Source organism: Enhydra lutris, unplaced genomic scaffold (assembly GCF_002288905.1).
Source record: "Enhydra lutris kenyoni isolate GAN:26980312 unplaced genomic scaffold, ASM228890v2 scaffoldscaffold55, whole genome shotgun sequence".
NCBI lineage: Eukaryota > Metazoa > Chordata > Mammalia > Carnivora > Mustelidae > Enhydra > Enhydra lutris.
In genome coordinates, this window is record NW_019154139.1 from 10,875,189 (window position 1) to 10,894,578 (window position 19,390).

Below are 19,390 nucleotides of genomic sequence, written 5' to 3' on the forward strand. Positions count from 1 at the left end.
GGGAATGGGAGAGGGGGATCAGTATTTCTGGAAGCTGTGCTTTGGAGAACTAAGAGGAAGGAAAGGCACCCAGTGCAAGGAAAGCCAGAGGCATGAGGAGCTGACTTATAGACATTTGTACTCCAGGAGCTCCAGCTGTGGATCTAATCTCCGGAGGGGCGGGGGACTCAGGCATGGAAACCTCCACCCGGCCTCTGACCACAGAGGGGCTGGTATGGCTACAGAAGCAGGGGTCCCAGAGCTGGATAGGTTCCCACTCTGCTGCTTGTCCTCTGGAGCGAGCTGCTCTGAGGCTTGCTTTCCTGCTCTACGAGCTGTCTCAGGGCCCACTCTCAATCACTGCTTCTAGGGTTGGGACCTTCCTGTCCCAAGGGCAGGGTGGGTGTCTTCCTTCTGTGTGCCATTGATCTTTGGCCAAAGCCCCTTTGCCACTGTTGGGCTATTTCCAACCCTGGTCTGTTTCTCCACCAGGATAGGATGCCTGTGGCCGAGGCCCCCCAGGCAGCTGGTGGACAGGGTGATGGAGGTGACGGTGAGGAGGCAGATCCAGAAGGGATGTTCAAGGCCCCTAAGAACTCCAAGAGAAAAGTCCGGGACTACCTCCGCCTGGCACCGCTGTGGCTGGCCCTTGTCCTGCTGGCTTCAGTGGGGGTCCTGCTCTGGTATTTCATAGGTAAGCGGTGGGCCCTTCTGGGAGGCACCTGGCGATGACTTCGGATGGCTGTGGGGGGTATATAGCAAGACAGATCAGAATTCCAGGCTCAGCAATGCCTAGCAACACACTGCATACTCTTGGCCAACGAGCTTCCTCTCTGAGTCCTCCTTCTGTCCCGTGAGATGGGAGAGCTACTGCACCTGTGTTCTAGGTCCTGGGGCTCAGGCCAAGTGCAAGTTCCTTCCTGGCACCAAGTGTCCCCAGCTGGGGAAGGAGTGATCTCACAGCACCCAACTCTTGTGAACCAACAAGCAGAAGGAGTATAAACATTGCCTCCCCTTCCCTGAAGCCCTCCTGGGTTGCCCCTGGGCTCAGAGCCAGTTGGCTCCGTGGGAGGAGGCCCAGTGGCGCCGGTGGTGCCTGGCACCATTTAGCACCTCTGCTCACTCGAGCCCAACCTGAGAACTTTTCTAGGGTGGGGACCACAGCCCTGCCACCTCCGGGTCTCCAGGGCCCCAGCATGAGTGGGGAAAAAGGGGAGGGAGACACAGAACTCGAGTACCCAGGGGGCTGCCCTAGCACAGAGCTGGCTTTCTTATCCCAGCTCAGGCACACCTGCAATTCAACACCCAATGAGAGGGGATCAAGCAGGCAGCCCGGGGCCCCTCCCCTGTCCTGAAGTCTGGCCTCGCCTTCCTGGTATCACAGCCCTCAACCGGTCCCCTGGAGTCTCAGGAGCACCTGGCCCATATTCTGGGTCCATTTATCTATCCTTCCATTCATTCATGCATACATGCATGGATTCATTCATTCATTCAATAAACACTCCTGAGCACCTGCTGTGTCCTCCTCTGAAGCTGATGGAGAGCGTACCGGGTTCTGTTAGCTCTTGGCAACGGGAAGGAACGGATAAAGCACGTTAGATGCTGCTGACGAAAACACTCCCCCGCACTCTGGAAGCTCATTCCCTAACATGCACTTATTCAGATGCTCAGCACCCAGCCCCTTCTGTGTGCCAGGCTCTGGGCCAGGCTCTGGAGACAGCCCCTGCCCGCACCAGAAAGCACGGCATGGGCTAGAACAGAGGAAGCGCGGGCCCGGGGAGCCATGGAGACAAGACACCTTGCCCAGGTGATCAGAGCCTTTCCAGAAATAGTTGTACTGGCTAAATCTCGTGGTGGAATTTCAGGCTCCTCAAAAGGAATGGGGACCCACTATGGAGCCTCATCAGGTCCATCCTAGGCCCAGATCCAGGGGGCGTCGGGGTAGGGGGTGTCTGGAATGAGCCCCTGGGCCGATGCCCTTGGGAAGCCCAGGCCTGCAGTGACTCAGAGGGGACCGCGAGTCTGCTCAGAGCCTCAGAGCCACCAGCAATGTGGGTGGGGGGGGAGTGGAAGCTGTGTGCATTTCACCACCGGCTGGAAGCCAGCACCCCAAATAGCACAGGGCCACCAAGGCCTCCTTAGGCGGCCAGATAATTAGTCTTCAGGGTAAACCACGGTGTCAGGCTGGAGGGCCAGGAACTCGACTGCCAATTGTCTTTCTTTGTGGAGTCTAATTTCCCCTGATTATGCTCCAGGAGTGAATCACCCCTCGGGGACTGGGTGTACCGTGGGGCTGAGGACCCAGGGGCTGAGCGCTGCAAAGCCTCAGCTGGGGGAAGCCAACTCCAGCGCCCACAAAGGGAGTTAGGGTAAAGGCCACACTTCAGGAGCTGTTTGAAGGATTCCTCCCACCTGGGCTCAGGCTGTGCTCCTGGGGGCTTGGCACTGGGCAAAGAGATGCATGTGGAAGGGGAGAGGGAAAAGGGGCCTAGTCTATGGGCACAAGAGAAGCCCAGAGTGAGTTGCCAATGACTTGTTGAGTGGCAGTGTGACTCAGAAAGGGACTGAGGAGAGGAGAGGTGGGGGTGGCAGCTGGCTCCCCCCCCCCCCGCCACACGCATAGCCCCGGGGCACCAGGATACATTCTGCTTTCGGTGGGAGCCTTTAATACTGCCCATCTGTATTTTCCTCATACTTTCCCCCTCCTGCTCTCCTGGCTGACAGTTTACGCTTTCTTTCCAAACCTCCCGCCTCCACACACACACACTTTGCCCCCTGCTTGGACAAATGGAACCACTTAGAAGAGAAACCCCATGGAAGCTGGCCACGTGCCTTCCCAGAAGCACCCATGGGATCTGCCCTCCTGCCCTGTCCCCACAGGTGAACCGTCCCTGCCCTTCCCAAAGGCAGCTGTCCTCCTGCGCAGTGGCCGGGTTCCAGCGGTGGCTTGTCCCCGTACGAGCACATTCCTTGTTCCCGCAGCCAAATCCCGCTGGTGTCCCCCACCCGCATTTCTCTGTTCTGCTTTGCAGCAAACGCCTTGAAAGAGCTGTCTCCGATTCTGCACCCCCAACCCCTCGAGCAAGTTTTCCCCATCTGGCTCCCCTGCCCCCCACCCAGTGGTGCTTACCAAGGTTGCCCATGGTCAGCTTGCTAGATCCGATGGCCAGTCCGCTGTCCTCAGTGCATCTCACCCATTGGCAACTTGACCAGGCATGTCACTCCCTCCTCCTTGGAGCCCTTTCCTCCCTTGGCTTCCAGGGGGCCCGCATTTCTCTTCCCCCAGCTCATAGCTGCAGCTTCTCCTCCGTGTCCTTCGCTAATGGAGGGATTCTCCTTCTCCCTGCTCAGCCCACCTCTTTCAGGGTCTCATCCAGGGCCCCTGGCTTTAAAGATGCATCCCACCCTTCCGGTTGCTCCCACTGACTCCTCTCTTTTACACCCCAGCCGCAGTTTGCCAGCAAACCTGGTCATCTCTAACTGCAGACTGTAGCCTGCCTCTGATCGCTCACTTCTCACCACCTTCCTGCACAGCCTGGTCCAGGCTCCGGTGCCCCACGCCTGGCCAACAGATGAGTCACTGGATGACTACGGAAGCCTCCCGTGGGTCTCCTGGCTTCTGCCCTTGCTTCCTTAGAGCCTGTTCGCCACATAATTGTGGAGGGATCATTTCAGAAAGCAGATCCAAGCCCCTAACCTCTCTGCTTAAACCTCCTATGGCTCCTACCTCACCCACAGTAAAACTGAAGTCCCCTGTGGTCGGCCCAATGCTGTGTGGCTGTCCTCTCCCCCTTCTTATCGCTTCTTGCTCTCTTCCCCTTCTCTCTTTGGTGTTTCTGAAATCCACCAGATGAGCATCTGCCCCAGGGCCTTTGCACTTGCTGGTTCCCCTGCCAGGATCACTCTTTCCAGAGATTAACATCCATATGACTAACATCATCGCCTTCTTCGCTGCCCTCCCTGGGGCAGCCCACCCTCCTCCCTGACTCCCACAGCACTTACACCTCTAATGTGTTCTATGCTATGTTTGTTGTTTATTGTCTGATTTTTCTCACTAAACTACAAGCTCTTAAGGGCAAGGTTTTTTCTTTATTGTTTTATTCATGGTTCTACTGATATATCCCTGAGTGCTTTAGACCAGCACCTAATGTAGCAGGTTCTCAAGTCACATTTGTTGAATGGACGCATAAATTGAATGAATAGGGGTATATGCCCAGGGCTATGAGTCTAGTTTCTTCACTGTCAGCCAAAACAGGTTTTTACAAAGTGGAAACCTGATGATGTCATCCTCGATCTTAAACCCTTTGTGGTTTCCTTTGTGCATCAGGTAAAGACCCAAATCCTGTCTTGCTGAGGTCCCAGCCTCTTGCTGCCCCTCCCCTTATCTGATGGCTCCAGCCAAAGAGGTTTCAACCCAGTGCTCACCATTAGCCCTCTGCCACAGGGCCTTTTCATATGTTGTTCCCTCTGCCCTTAAAGGTACTTCCCTCCCTCCCCCCTTCCCAGTGGATGCTCCAATCCTCCCATCTCAGCTGGTCGGTCACCCTGGGCCAGGCCCTGTTTCTTGGTCATGTTCCCTCAGTTGTACCTTGGGCTCCCCTTAAAGTCCCTCACTGGAGTCAAGCCTGTCTCACCCACCATGGGCAGCTCTGCAGGGGGAGATGCAGCTGTCTGGGGTTATTAGTGTACCCCACACGGTAGGGGCAGCTGGGACAATCTGGGGAAAGGAAGGGTGCAGAGAGGTGCTAACCCCTTCTAGGCCATGTGGTTTTCCTGGCTTTTACATCATCTATATCCTGGATGGATGATTGCATCAGCTTCCGACTGCGAGCCCTCAGGAAGTGATCCACGGGCCTCTTCCTCCCTGTCACTAAAACACACTGGGTGACATGATGACAGGGACAGAGATGATGATGATGGTGGAGCCTCAGAGGTCCCAGATGCTGGAGGCTGAGCTGTGGGTCTGGGTGACAGGAGAAGGCGTCAGGGAGACGGGAGTCTCCCCCGGCTGCCCCCTTGGTTGACCTTGTTGGTTGCGTCCTGCGCAGGGTACAACGCGGAGGTGACGGTCAGCCAGGTGTACTCCGGCAGCCTCCGCGTGCTCAATCGCCACTTCTCCCAGGACCTCGCCCGCCGGGAGTCCAGTGCCTTCCGCAGTGAAACTGCCAAAGCCCAGAAGATGGTAGGGAAGGGCTGCGGGGACGGGAGGGGATGCACGGGGTGGGGAGGGGTGGGGAGGCCCTGATTATGCCAAGTCAATGGGTCAATACCTTGGCCTTGGTGAGGGGACAGTTCTGAGGATGCCCACACCATCTCCCGGAGTTCTGTGTCGGACTGTGCCTCAGTTGCCCACAGCTCCATCCTGCTCCTTAACAGCCACGATGGCTGTCCCCCTTCCAGTCATGAACATGTGCACACACTAACCAGCTGAGCTCCCGTGGCTGGTGGGTGGGGGTAAGGAGCAGACTCCAGAGCCCAGTGGGGCTTTCTAGAGTTGAGGGGTGATTTTTGACAAGAGGGAGAGAAGCTGTGGGGAGTCTGGTATAGGCTAGAGCTGATGGAAGGGCAGTGTTGGGGGGCGGTGCCCAGGAATAGGGGGAGGGGAAAAGATTGGGGGTGAGGTTCTCCCTGAGTGGCCACTGCCCCCCAGGTGACTAGGGGCAAGCCTCTCTACCTTGCAGGTGCCTGTCAAACGGGGTGGCCGGGAAGGGCAAAGAGCACTCCAAGGCAGGAAGGGGGTTTCTGCACACGGTCACCAGGGGGCTCTCGTTTTCCCTCCTTTCAGCTCAAGGAGCTCATCGCCAGCACCCGCCTGGGTACCTACTACAACTCCAGCTCAGTCTACTCCTTCGGGTGAGTCACCCTGGCCCCCTGACCAGCCCTCGCTAGAACCTTAGACTCAAAGAACAAGAGGGGATGCTGTAGGCTACTGATGCAATGCCCTTGTTTTTAAACATGGGGAAACTGAGGCACAGAATGGCAACTCGGCTGCCTGGGTGCGAACTCCTTTCACTGAGCTTGGTTTCCTCATCTGTAGAATGGGTACAACAATGTGGTAGGAATCCACGCTAGACAACGACTGTGGTGTGCTCGGGCCTGGCACGCATCAGGCAAGGCCGTGGTTGGAGTGGGAGTGGCGGGGGGTGCCCTAGCTGTGCCATATGAGTACCCGCCTCTGATCGGTGGCATACAGCCTACCCTCCTGTGCTTCCTGTGACACGGGGCAGCAGACAGCATCTTGGTTGTTAGGAGGTTTCCATGAGGTGGAGGTAGGAAGCGTGAACCAGGCTTGGTGGTCTCCCCCGCAGGAGCAGTGGGCTGGGCAGGGCCAGATTCCAGGCCCCTCCCCATCCCTCTCATTTCTGCCTGCCTCAGGGAGGGACCTCTTACCTGCTTCTTCTGGTTCATCCTCCAAATCCCCGAGCGCCGCCGGCCGACGCTGAGCCCCGAGGTGGTGCAGGCGCTGCTGGTGGAGGAGCTGCTGTCCACGGCCAACAGCTCAGCCCCTGCCCCCTACAGGGCCGAGTACGAGATGGACCCGGAGGGCCTGGTGATCCTGGGTCAGTACTGGGGAGGGGGATGCGGCATGGTGTGGCCAGGGCGGCGTAGTCTGGGATGCTCTCAGGGTGGGCCTCCCAGCGACCCCAGAGCCAGGATGGAGGCTGGGCTGCAAGGGGCGGGAAGGGGGGTGGCACTCAGTCAATTTCAGACAGGCTGGCTCTGATGGTCTCTTCTATTTTCAGTTTCATTTTTCACTTCATTTTCTTTATTTACTTTTGGTCTTTGTTTATTTGTTTGTTCCTTTCCTTTTAACAGAAGCCAGCGTGAAAGACATAGTTGCTCTGAATTCCACGCTGGGTATGCTCTTTTGTTCCCCCTCTCCATTTCCTTTTGAGTTGCCCTTTTGCTTGGCTTGGTCAAGTGTCAGGGGACCACATGGCTTGCGGTGAGAGCAGGGAGCAGTGGCCTGGGGTGACCCGAGGGGTGCCATGGTGGACTCGGTGATGAGTCCTGAGCAAGGCTGGGGCCGTGGGGGGAGGTGACCATTGTGTATCCCTGCGTGTGTGCGTGCATGAGCGCGTGTGCGCATGTGCGTGTGTGCATGCATGCGTGCGTGGCCCGTGTGGGGTGTGCCGGTTTAGGTGCACATAAATATAACTGCTTTTTCATCACTGAACTCAGTTTGCTCACAAGCTAATTTCCACCCATGGACTTGGTCTCTTGGAGATATTTCTGTCACATTCAAGGATACTCCCTTCCCATTTTCCTTGTCCTTCTTAGCCAGGCTCTTCTGCCCTGTCCTCCTACCCCGCTCCCATGCCATATTACCAGACTCACCCTGCTTTCCTCCCAGAGGTTCCACGGTCTTTCTCCTGAGCCCTGGGAAGCAGAGTACCAGAAGGGCCACCATGCTGCACAATGCCAGGGAGCACTGTCCACATCGCAGTCTGTGTTGTGCAGTGCACCACCTGTGCTACTGTACCCTGCGGTCCTGAGCACAAGCTCTTACATTCTCAGGTTCTTCTTATACTACCTAGAGTTTCTACCCAGAGCTGAGGCCGGGCTGAGGGCATCGGCCCCGTCTCAGGGAGGGAGGCAGAATTTAAATCCTCATTATTCCCTCTCTTATCTTCTGGTTGGTCAGATGCTTACTTCTTTGGTAGATGGAGGTGATGAGCAATTTTCAAATTGCTAAAATCATGATTCTCAAGCAAAACTGTAGTGAGCCACACATTAAAGATTTAGTTAACATATTAATGAGGGAATGAGTAGAATGGTAAAACTGGTTCAAAGGAGAATGTGAGAAACTGATCCATCTACATACCTACTTATCATCTACCATCTTACACTGTGCTGCTACTCACATCGCCCTGACCCTTGGTCGGACTGGGCTTTCCAGCTGCCCTTGCCTGTGCTGGCTGTCCATGGGTCCCCGAGTTGCTGGCAGTGACCTTGTAATTATTTTATTTCGTTCAGTGCACATCTGGAGTCCCTGCCTTCCAGGAGCACAGTGTCTAATGGGGGCGAGGATGACAACTCAAATCCTTTTTATAGGCTTTGTGAACATTTCCCCCATGCTGGCCCCAGGCAGGCTCTGGGGACACGAAATGACCGTGTCCTCACCCCTGTCCTCGGAGGAGCTCTGAGCCCATGAGAGAGACAGACAAATAAACAGTGTCTCATAACATCAAGTGCCAGCACTAGAATAGAGGTCCCAGAGGCAGCAGAAAGGGGGAGTTGCTCTGCCCTGGGGACGGCGGATGGACACCAGGGACCTCTACCCAAGGCAGAGGAAGGGACCTGCTTCTAGAGGGAGAGAAATGTTGCTCCTGACTGGGGATGGGGGGAGTCCTGGCTGTCCTTGTGTGGGCCAGGCAGCAGACCCAAGCAGGACAGAGGTAGAAATCTGGCAGGTGGAGAAGAGGAAGGGACACTTGGGGCAGAGGCAAGAGCATAAGCAAAGGGCAGGCGAGGAGAACGCACTGGGCATGTGCACGTACTTTCTCTCGGTGACCAGTGGTAACGGGGTCACCCCAAAATATTTTGGATTATCAACAGAGACCACATATCTCTCCACTCAGAAAAAGAGTAATTATTAAAATGTCAAAAACGAAGCATCAACTTGGAACAAGACTTAGAGACGACAGATGACCCGAAACGACAAGCAGCTTTCCCCTGTCTCTTCCGTCTGCAGGAGTCACAGGTCTCCCCCTGGGGAACTCTGCTCCCCAGTTTGAATCAGGATGGCCAGGGGTCAGGACGGGGTTGGGGGGTTGAGGGAGCAGCATCTGAGCAAAGCCATCTTTGGTCCTCAGAGCACCTGGAGAGAGAGGCAGGATTAAAGACTAATGCAGTGTTCGTTCGACAGAACCCAGCAGCTAAGCAACTGGCCCAGGGTCACTGGGCTAATGGGAGGGGGCGCCAGGACCCGAGGTGGGGTGTGGGCGCTCCCTGCACCCTGAGTTGCCCCCCACACTCTGGGGCTTGTTCCCACATCCCCACAGCTTCACTGGCTATGGGGAGGTTTCAAGGAGATACTTGTGGTCCAGGGGACAGATTGTTTGCTGCTGGTTTCTGGAGCCTAAATCAAACCCATGGTGGGGGCCTGACGGCGATGCTGGGGGAGGGAGTGCGTGCACAAGCGGTGTAGACGGTGGGGCTAGAGTCCGAACCCAAGACAGGAGGTGCCTGGGGAGTGGGGGGGGTATTGCTGCTGATGAACGAGGTGTGAAGGGAGAGCGGCCAGCCAATGAGACTGTCTCTGTCTGCGCCTCCAGGGGGCCGCAGCCGAAGGGTGACAGGTCTCAGGACTTGCTCCCCAGCCCCACCTTCTCCCTCTCCCCACACCCCCCACAGAGCAGTCACTACACACGCGCTGAGCACCTACTTAGCGTGAGGTCTGGGTGCTACGCCGGGCATGCAAGCGGGCGTCACCCCCAAGCACGTGATGACCCCATGAGGCTGGTGTCATGGCCTGCATTCTCCAGAGCAGCCAACCAAGACCCAGGGAAGGTTCGGTGAGCCCGGGTCTGTCTGGCCCAGGTCTGTAAGCGGGAAGAATCACGGCAGCCAGCTCGGCTCACGGAGCCCTCCTGGCAGGGGGGCATCAAATGCCTCATGAGCGCAACCTGTTTCATTCTGGCGTTTCCTCCTCCTCAGCCTGAGCTCACTTCCTCTACCCAGGCTGCTTCTCCACCCCCGCTGGAACTCGCTCTCCCCTCTCCTTCCCTTATGGCACCTTGATGGTCTCCCAGCCCCCTCGGAGCTGCTCCCAGCAGCCAGAGGAGTCTGTGACCCAAGCCCGGCCACGTCCCAGCCCTGCATAACCCTCGGTGGCTCCCCATGGCCATGGGAGAAAGCACCTCCTCTCCTAGGTACAATCTGGCCCTTGCCTCCCTTCTCCAGCTTGTTCTCTGGCCTCAAACCCCACCCGGGCCCCCGGCCCTTTGCTCACACCGTGACCCTGTCCGCTACCCGCCAGGTCTTCCCTGCCCTGCAGCTGGGCTCGGCGTCCTCTCTTCCTGAACTGTTACCGCTGGGCTCTGTATCTGTCCTCACCGCTCTTGGTGCTCCCGGGCAGTGACTGAATCTTTGTGACACACTTGCCTGGCATGGAGAGCTCAGGGAGGGCTAAGTGAATGAATGAATGGACCACTGAGTGAATGCGTGGGTGAGGAGACTGGAGACGGAAATCAGCAGGGAAACAGAGAGATGGGACCTAGCATGTGGGGTCCCATCCCCACCCAGTGGCTCTCCCTGCACCACCCCCGCCCAGGTGAGTACCAGCTGGCCCCCTGGCTCTCTCCTCCTGGTGAACAGGGGTCAGGGGGCCTGTCCCTCTCCCTCCTCCAGGCTGCTACCGCTACAGCTACGTGGACCAGGGCCAGGTCCTCCGGCTGAAGGGGCCCGACCACCTGGCCTCCAGCTGCCTGTGGCACCTGCAGGGCCCCAAGGACCTTATGCTCAAGCTTCGGCTGGAGTGGATGCTGGCCGAGTGCCGGGACCGGCTGGCCATGTACGACGTGGCTGGGCCCCTGGAGAGGAGGCTCATCACCTCGTGAGTCCTGGGAAGGGGGGTGGGAGGGTGGGGGCGCTGAACATCACCCCCCACAGTCGGAGATGAGAGGCTGTGTGACCCCGGTCCTCGGTATCTGGTATCTGAGAGACAGCAAGCCTAGCACACAGAGGAGATAGGAGGCTGGAAATGGCTGTGTGCTGTGGGCAACCCCCTTTCCTTCCCCGAGTCTCAGTTTCCCCGTCTGAGACAGAGCGGTTGTATTAGACCACCCCTCAGGTCTTCTCTGGGAGGTGACAAGGCTCATTTGAACGCTTTAGAGCCTGGCAGCACCCTGCACTGTTGCTTCGTAGCTGTGCGTCCTAAGACAAGTGGCTTTGCCTCTCTGAGCCTCGGTTGTCCTCGCCTGTAAAATGGGTGCATAGTCACAGCTGCCTTGTAGGGTTGTGAGGCTTGAAATCAAACCACCGGTGCGGAAATTCTCACACATAGCAAAGCCATCCCTTACTACTACCTGGTGATGTCTCCGTTAAATAGCCAGTAACTGCTGTTGGCGGTGTGGGCTGGGGGGCACCAGGCTGCTGCCTTCTCTGGCTCAGGCTGGCCCAGCTTCCAGGCAGGAGCGGGGGTGGGACCTGCGTGTTCAGGTCAAGGGCAGTCCTTGAGGGTGAGCAGGGACAAGGTCCTCCCCAACCCCCTCCCCCCACCCCGGGGCCTCTCTGAACTCCTGGCTCTGAGGCGGCAGGCACACTCATTTACACACCCCCGGAATGATGACCTCAGCCTGGGGTGTGCGTGGGCTGGGTTCTTGGAGGGCTCTGGGAAGCGCACAGAAGCCAGACACCATCTGATTTCCAGGGCTGATGAGGGTGGGGATGCTGATGGGCTTCCCCTGGGGCTTCTTCAAGTACCCCTCCCCCACAACCCCAGCCTGTTGTCAGGGAGGGGACACAGCTCAGCCTCGTCCCTGCTCACGATGGCGCACACGCACCCCGTGCCACCTCGGGGCCTTGGAGATCTAAAGGGGTGGGTCAGACAAGATCAGGGGATCGTCACCCTTGCACCCCAGAGCCGGGAGAGGTCTTCAGGGGTGATAAGGAGATAGAGCAGAAGGGACCTCGACCGACTTTAACCCCGTGGCTTGTTGTGGGGGCTCCACGCCCTGGGAGGCTTCGAGACGTTTTAATTACAAGGCGGGCTCTGCTGCCAAGTAAAGAAAAGAAAAGAAACCCCAACATTAGGTGACCTCAGGACCCTCAACCCTGAAACCTCATCTCCCTGCAGGGTACAGGCTGGGACCTCAGGGGCACAGGGATCCAGGGGGACCGGAGTTTGGTGGGGACAGTCTGGGCAACCTCCTGGTCTCTCTCCCCTGAGGAGCTGGCCTGACCCTTCCAGGGCTTCCAGTCAGTCTCCTGGGGCAGAGAGGGTCAGACACCTGCGCAGGGACACACAGCAGTCCATCCAACCCCCTTCCAGGCCCCACTCGTCCTGGTCGCCTTCCTCTGTCCCTCCAGGGTCTACGGCTGCAGTCGCCAGGAGCCGGTGGTGGAGGTCCTGGCGTCCGGCGCTGTCATGGCAGTGGTCTGGAAGAAGGGCTTACACAGCTACTATGACCCCTTTGTGCTCTCCGTGCAGCCTGTGGCCTTCCAGGGTGAGGGGTCAGGGGTCCCTCGGGATGGGAGGGGAGCCAAGGCAGATACCCAGGGCACAGGCCGGTGTGCCCTTCACCTTCTTTGCTGTTGTTGAGGTGGGATGGGAGCAGAGGGAAGGTTCTGGAAGCCCCTCTGCTCTCCTCCCTCCCAAGCCTTTGGCCCCTCTCTCCTGTTCTCTGTTCTCATTCCATTTCCCCACTTTCTACCTCCCTCTTCTACCCTCCCTGTCCCCTGTCCCTTCCCTCCCTCCTTCTCTCTCCCGCCCTCTTTCTGTTTACTGTCTGTTCGGTCCCCATCCTGGACCCGTGTCTCCTCTCTCGGCTCCTCCCCTGGCCCTCTTCCCTCTGTGTCCGCTTGAGGCTGGAGGGTGGGTCTGTGGTCAGGAGGCCTGAGAACCTCAGATTTATCCCCAGACCATCCTCTCACACCAAAAGTGAGCCCCACAGATCTCCCAGGAGATGGCGCTCGGCTCAGGGAAGGCCACTCACAGTGTTTCCGGGAAGGGCTCTCCAGGCTGCCCGCTGGCCTCCACTGCTGGCCTCCTGTTCCGGATCTCCCTCCCTTCTTCCCTGACCCCCTTTCTCGGGAAGAACCCCATGCTTCATGCCCTGGCTGTCCTGGGGCATGGATCAGCCAAACAAACCTTGCAGGTTCCAGAACAACAGGAGACCACGAGCCACTGCACCCCACCCCCAACCCGGCAGTCCCCCTCTTTCTACTTGGTTCTCCTTCCTCTCCTGGTGTTGACCCCAGAGGCCTCCTGGCAGTGACCCAGGTCCCTTGATGCCCGTGCTGGGTTCTGGCAGCCCTCTGGAGGTGCCCAGGGCTGAGAAGGTGCCGGAGCTGGCTCTGGCTCCGTGGGAGTCACTGACATAACTCAGGGGACAGGGGAACATGGGGACCCTGACTCTAGGGAGAGGTAGCAGGGCAGCTGGGAACCCTCCTGATTCCTCACCCTCTAGCTCTGCGACCTCAGCTAAGTCCCCCTTCTTCTCTGAGCCTCATCTTGAAAAGGGGCCTGCTTCTCCCTCCCCCACCACCATAACTGAGGCTCGCACTGTTGTGAACGCACGCGGTGTAAGGGTCTGGTGCGGCACAATCTGTGTCAGTGGCTACCATTTATTGAGCACTTACTATATGTCAGGCTGTCTGAGCATTTTACGTCTATTTAATCTGCTTACCTGCCCTGTGAGGTATGGGCTATTATTGTCCCCATGTTCTGGGTGGGGAAACTGAGGCCCCAGGTCATACCCTGCAACTAACCTCTACTGTTTAACGGCAGGAGGGTGGAGGGGTTACGGCTGCCCCTCACCTGCTGGGAGGTGCAGTGAGCTGGGCCCGGGGGACCCTGTGTAACAGCTGTTCTCGGGGCCCAGCTTGTGAGGTGAACCTGACCTTGGAGGGCCATCTGGAGCCACAGGGCGTCCTCAGCACGCCTTACTTCCCCAGCTACTACTCGCCCAGCACCCACTGCTCCTGGCACCTCACGGTGAGCCCCGTCCTCTGCCACCCATGCGCCCTCTGCCCAAGGCACCCTGCGGAGCTTGGGAAGCCCCGGGGAGGTGCAGGCTGAGCCCTGGGTGCAAATCCCTCCAGAAGCGGGGGGTGACAGGTGTGACCACGGTCTGCCTCTGTGGGTCACCGTAGTGCCTGTTTGTTGAGTGACTGACCACCTTCAGCCCCTGCTGGGGCTCTGTGTTGGAGGGCCTCCTCCCTTTGTTGTCCTGGGAAGTGAGGCCACCAGCACCGTCACACCAACTCCTCTGTCCCAGGTGCCCTCTCTGGACTATGGCTTGGCCCTCTGGTTTGACGCCTATGCTCTGCGGCGGCAGAAGTATGACCTGCCGTGCACCCAGGGACAGTGGACAATCCAGAACCGGAGGTACCTCACCCCGGGACTCCCTCCCACTCCCCACAGTTACCCATCTTGGAAGCCCCAGTCCCAGACCCCAGAGGGGCGGCCCAGGAAGAGAGCCCAGCCCCGGGTGCTCGGGCGTGTGACCCCATCCCTTGACCCATTCCCTGTCCCAGCCCCTGTCCCGGCCCCTGCCCCAGTCTCCCCTCCTGCCACCTTGGATGTTGATTCTAGTTAGAGTGAAATGTCTCATTTCCTTGGGTGCTGTCACTCCACTGTCCGGTCCCCTGGATCCTTAAACGAGACGGTGGGGGAGCCATGGGACTCGGCAGGGCTAGAGAGCCTGCCCCTGAGCCCCTCCCTGTGCCATCGGAGGCCCCGCTTCCCTTCTCCCACTCCCTGCTCTTGGCCAAAGTCAAGTGGCTTCCTCGCTCCGGGAAGCTGCGCAGCCAGGGCTAAGGCTGCTTTTGCTAATCCGACCATTTCCACAGGGAGGGCAATAATCAGGGTCCCTCCTTATCACCCCCACTACCCAAACAGCACAGACCTAAAGTCCCCTCTTGGGTTCTGGGACTGGTGTCCACACTCGTCAATGTGGATTTCGCCTGTTGGTTGATCCTATTCAGACGAAAGGGGACGGGGACTGACAACGCGCATTGGTGTGCCCGCGGGCTGTCCAGGATTCCAGATTCATCAGGGGCTGTGATTAAAGGGAAAAGGAAGAAATGTCTGTGGTCTGACTTCAGGCCTGTGCTGTTCAAGGGTGACAGGAGATGGTGTGACTACAAGCCCGTGCTGTTTGGGGGGGGGGGTGACAGGAGATGGCGTGACTTCAGGCCCATGTGGTTCTGGGGGCGACAGGAGATGGTGTGACTTCAGGCCCATGTGGTTCCAGGGGTGACAGGAGATGGTATGACTCCAGACTCATGCTACTCGGGGGGTGACAGGAGCTGGTATGACTTCAGGCCTGTGCTGTTTGCAGGGGTGACAGGAGATGGCATGACTTCAGGCCCGTGCTGTTTGTGGGGTTGACAGGAGATGGTGTGACTCCAGATTTGTGCTGCTCGGTGGGTGACAGGAGATGGTGTGACTTCAGGCCCGTGCTGTTTACGGGGGTGACAGGAGATGGTGTGAGTTCAGGCCCATCCTATTTGGGGGGTGGTGACAAGAGATGGTGTAATTTCAGGTCTGTGCTGTTCGGCCAGCAAAGGCACCCCACATCCTAGCGTGTGGGTGGCATTTCTGGGCCCCACAACCTTTATCCTCATGGAATGCCCTGGGGACCGCATTGCTCCTTGCCTGGGATCTGCCATACTGAGGCCGGCTGGGCTCACCTCTCAGCGTCAGGAGCCCACGGAATGATGGCAGGAGTGGCGCACATTTCACACTTGTTCAAATGATGATGGCATGTTTTCCTGCCACCCTCTCAACCCTTCCTTGAGGAAGTGGCAGGCAGGCCCTGGGTGTGCCACCCCTGCCCTTACCCCCCAACACACAAGGTTAGTCCACTTGCCAGGAGCCAGGCTCACCGGCCTGTGACATCAAAGCCATCATTATTCTGTTTCCTAGAAAAGGAGTTGAGGTTTGGCATGATTAGGGGGTGCCCCGACAGACCTGCAGGCAGAGCCCTCCCACGCCCCACACTGCTGGAACAAGGAGGACAGTCCACGCCATGTTCCCTGTGGAGGACCTTCCCTGTCTCCATGTCAGGGAGGGCTCAGGTCAAGCTATGGGCCCCGGTTCTAGGTACTTGCTGAGCCACCCTTAAATGTGGGCCATGGCTGGAAAGAGTCCTAAGTAAAAGGAAAAGGCTTTGAGGGTGGGATTTCAGACACCATGACAGGGCCTCGTGGGGTCACAGGGAGCTCCCTCCCAGCATCTCAAAGCACCACTGGGCTACAGAAAGTAAGGGCTGGACTGGCTGTCGAACCCAGTCCTCACCCATTGTACAGGACAGAAAACTGAGACCTAAGATGCCTAAAGCCGAAGGACTTGGCTTCTTTTGCTGGTCTTTTGCCTTTCGGTGGTGGGAGGGATTTCAGGGTGCGGCTAGGTGGTAGCTGGGTGGGCAGTGGGGGAGGCCTGATAGGGTGCGGCTCTCCTGTCCCTCTTCTCTCTCGTCTCACACCTCCCTGTGCTTCCTGGCGACTTGGAGATGTGCTCAGGGGCATCTACAGCTAATCTGACTACACCACCTTCCCCATCAGAAGGGTTAGACCAGTCCCAGGCCCCAACTTTTTACCATTTACACAGATGTCTGAAGAAAGATGTCTCCCGTAGGTGGTGTGTATGAGTTCCTAGCAAAACGTCAGTCTGTGTGGGGCTGGTAAGGAGCAGAGAGCTGAAATCGGACACATCAGGGTTGGAATCCTGGCTCCTCCCCTTGCTGCGAGATGGGGGCTCCCCTCTCCCAGCCTCCGGCAGCTCATCTAAAAACTGGCCATGAAATAGATCCCCCCCTCCCCCTCGCCAAGGCAGGACTAAATGAGATCATGGGCAAGGGGCCCTGGCTCCTGCGGGCGGCCCAGACAGAGCGCGGCCCTGCAAGGCCCAGCCACGAGTTAACCATTGGCTCTTGATGCTGGGCGGGCCAGGCACCGAGCTGGGGGATTTGGATCCCTCATCCTCAACAACCTGGTGAGGAAACAGGGCCCCCAGGCTGCCTTCACTGGCCAGTGAGGAACCCAGGGCACAGAGAGACAAAACCACTGGCACCACGCCACCCAGACTGCAAGTGGGGAAACCAGAATCGAGCGAGGCAGTCAGGTCCAGAGTGTGTGGGGGTATGCACACCCGTGTCTGTGTGCACGAGTCCGTGCGTGTACGCCTGTGCACCTAAGTGTTCACACCCATGCGGATTTGTCCCTCAGAGCCTCTGAGCAGCCGTGCCGGCTGTTCGCTCTCTTGGCCATGGAACTCCTGACCAATCCACCAGCATCCTGGCAAGAGGACCGACGGCTTCTGTGGCTCCCGCCAGTTCTGAAATGGCCTGGGAAGTCCCATCTCTATCTTCTGAGATCTTTGTGAAGGATCCAGAGTCCCCAGGTGGAAACTCGTGTCCCCAGGCCTGCCCCCAGGCCGTGGCCCTTGTCTGAGCCTGGAAGGGAAGGCAGAGGTGTGCCTCCAAACCATAAGCACTGGACAAACCATTTCCTTTAGTTATGATCTTTTTTGATAATGATCATCCAATGTAGATGCTGGGAAATTCTTTGAATGAGCATTTGTTGGAAAATTTGCTTGTGTGGGTGGCAAAGATATGAGAGGTCTGGGGAACAGTGTCGATTTGTGGGCACAGGGTGTATAGGGAGGGGGAGGTGCAGTCCTTGGATCCTGAATGGCCATGGACAAGCAGCAATGGAGGGTGGGTTGGGGGAAGAAGGTGACTTCCCTGCAGGTGTCAGCATAGCGATGTAGGAACGCTGGCCCCGGCTCCCTCTGCGGGCTGGGCATCCTCAGGCTTGCGGTCTCGCCCCTCTGAGCCCTTTCTGCCCTTCCCCACCTCACTGCTTTCTAGCAGCTTCTCCCAGTGCCCACGGCCAAGGCCTCCTGGCTTTTAAGTGGCCTGGAGGTGGTGAAGGGACTTGGCCTAGTGAGACTGGCCGCCAGCTGCGTGGTTTCGCAGAACCTGCTTGGGCTGGGCGTCACCACGGCCCAGGCTTCCCCCTTTCGGGGAATCTGCCTCCTGCCAGCTTCCTCCCCTGTGGTGTCACTTTTCTTGTGATCTGCCCGATCACTTCCCCTGCCCTCCCTCTGATGGGACAGGCAGAACCCACTGGCTCTCAGGCTCCTCGGAGCCCCCTCAGGCCAGGCCCGGCTATGGGGTGGCTCTTCTGCTCCCCTGGGGCCCGGCGTGGCCAGCACTGCCTGCAGCCCCAGAGGCTCCGGGTCAGGCTGAGTGTGTCCCCCCGAGGCTGGGTGCTGGCGGTGTGGTGGGCACAGCGTCTACCACTGCCCTAGATGAGCTCATAGCCTGACAACGTCAGCAGCTTGCTTTCGGAGAAGTCTTTTTCTCATCTCATGTCTCATTTTCTCTTTCCTTAAAACATCTTCCAAAGGAGATAATATCACCCACCCTCATTTTATAGAGGTGAAAACTGAAGCTCGCTGACGTTGATGTGTCAGGGCCACACAGCTGCTTCATGTGGCAAAGCTGGCCTCCCACTCAGCTCTGAGGCTCGGGGTCCAGTGCTCTGCTCACCCCGCCAGACGCTGCCATTCTCCCTTCTTTAGTGTTTGTCTTCTCTGACCCTCCTTCTCACTTAATCTGTCCTTAGGGAAGGGAATGCTTGCGTGTGTGCATACATCCATCTATCCTTCCACACTTCCATCCATCCATCCATCCATTCATCCATCCACCTACCCGCCCACCCGTCCACTCTTTCTTGAATTCCTCCCTGTGTAGAGTTGCTAACATGCAAGAAAGTTGACAGGGTCCCTTCTTACAGTCTGGGTGAGGCAAGAAGGAAAAAAAATCCCCAATCCACAGAGGGGAGAAGGCAAGCCGGCCACTGTGCAAAAATGTGCCTCCAGACCCTGCACTTTGTAGCTGAGGTGGGTTCCACAGCCTCTTGGAGACGGCTCGTCGGGGAGGAGGTGGCATTTGGTAGTTGGGGAGGAATTAGCCAGAGGTGCATACCCTCCCCCAGAAGTCTCTACAGCAGGACCCGGAAATGCCGGTGCACATAGGAGCACAGTTGGTGCATAGTTCTGGGGGATAGGCTGTTTGGGGGAGAGCAGGAGAGGAAGGGACTGGTTATCAGGGGGTCCAGTGCTCTGCCTAATTCGGATAGCCTCTGATTACTTCCAGCCAGTGTTTCTGGGGCTTGTTTTTTCAGAAGAAGCAAGAATCTAGATTATTATGTGAAATTAGTGAGCAAATGAACTTGAAAAAAAAAAATTTATGTTAACACTGCACAGACTAAACAGACCATCTTTAAGTTGAGTGATTCAGCCTGAGTCACTAGACTGTAGCTTTGCCCCAGGAATGCCGCCACCAGCCCCTGTCCTGGGCCTCCAGGGTGAGAACCACATACTGCCCCTGGGGTGGGGGAAGGTTTCCGGGGTTCCAGGCCAAACCACGGGCTTATTCTGGACCTCGTTCTCTCAGACGCCAGTGGAGAAGATGTCCCGTCAGTCCCCACTGGTACCTTAGAGCCCCTGGCCAGAGCTCAGGGTGACCAGGCAGACTCTTCTAGATTGAAATGTTCCACTCCTCTCCGGCCTGGCTCTGGTTCCTTCCTTGCCTCTCCGCAACCCCTCCATGACCATGCAGGGACAGCATCCTGTGTCCCTAAACCTTCCGCATGGTCAGGGGAGTACTTGCTCCATTTCCCCAGTATTTCCCCGGTATTTCCTGCCCCTAGCTCCCCTGTCCACTCCTCAGGG

At 57.8% G+C, this 19,390-nt stretch overlaps 1 protein-coding gene across 2 annotated transcripts in view; it reads left to right on the forward strand.

Annotated features, from left to right (window-relative positions):
* LOC111157540 (transmembrane protease, serine 6) overlaps window positions 1–19,390 on the forward strand; it is a 33,125-nt gene that overhangs the window by 3,977 nt on the left and 9,758 nt on the right. For both annotated transcript variants that reach the window (XM_022519041.1, XM_022519042.1), the window contains exons 2-10: window positions 477–673; window positions 5,028–5,161; window positions 5,765–5,832; window positions 6,355–6,539; window positions 6,796–6,837; window positions 10,333–10,537; window positions 12,013–12,149; window positions 13,527–13,639; window positions 13,923–14,032. In XM_022519041.1, coding sequence (XP_022374749.1) covers window positions 478–673; window positions 5,028–5,161; window positions 5,765–5,832; window positions 6,355–6,539; window positions 6,796–6,837; window positions 10,333–10,537; window positions 12,013–12,149; window positions 13,527–13,639; window positions 13,923–14,032 — 1,190 coding nt within the window. In that variant the 5' untranslated portion in view covers window position 477. The remainder of the gene's footprint in view (window positions 1–476; window positions 674–5,027; window positions 5,162–5,764; window positions 5,833–6,354; window positions 6,540–6,795; window positions 6,838–10,332; window positions 10,538–12,012; window positions 12,150–13,526; window positions 13,640–13,922; window positions 14,033–19,390) is intronic.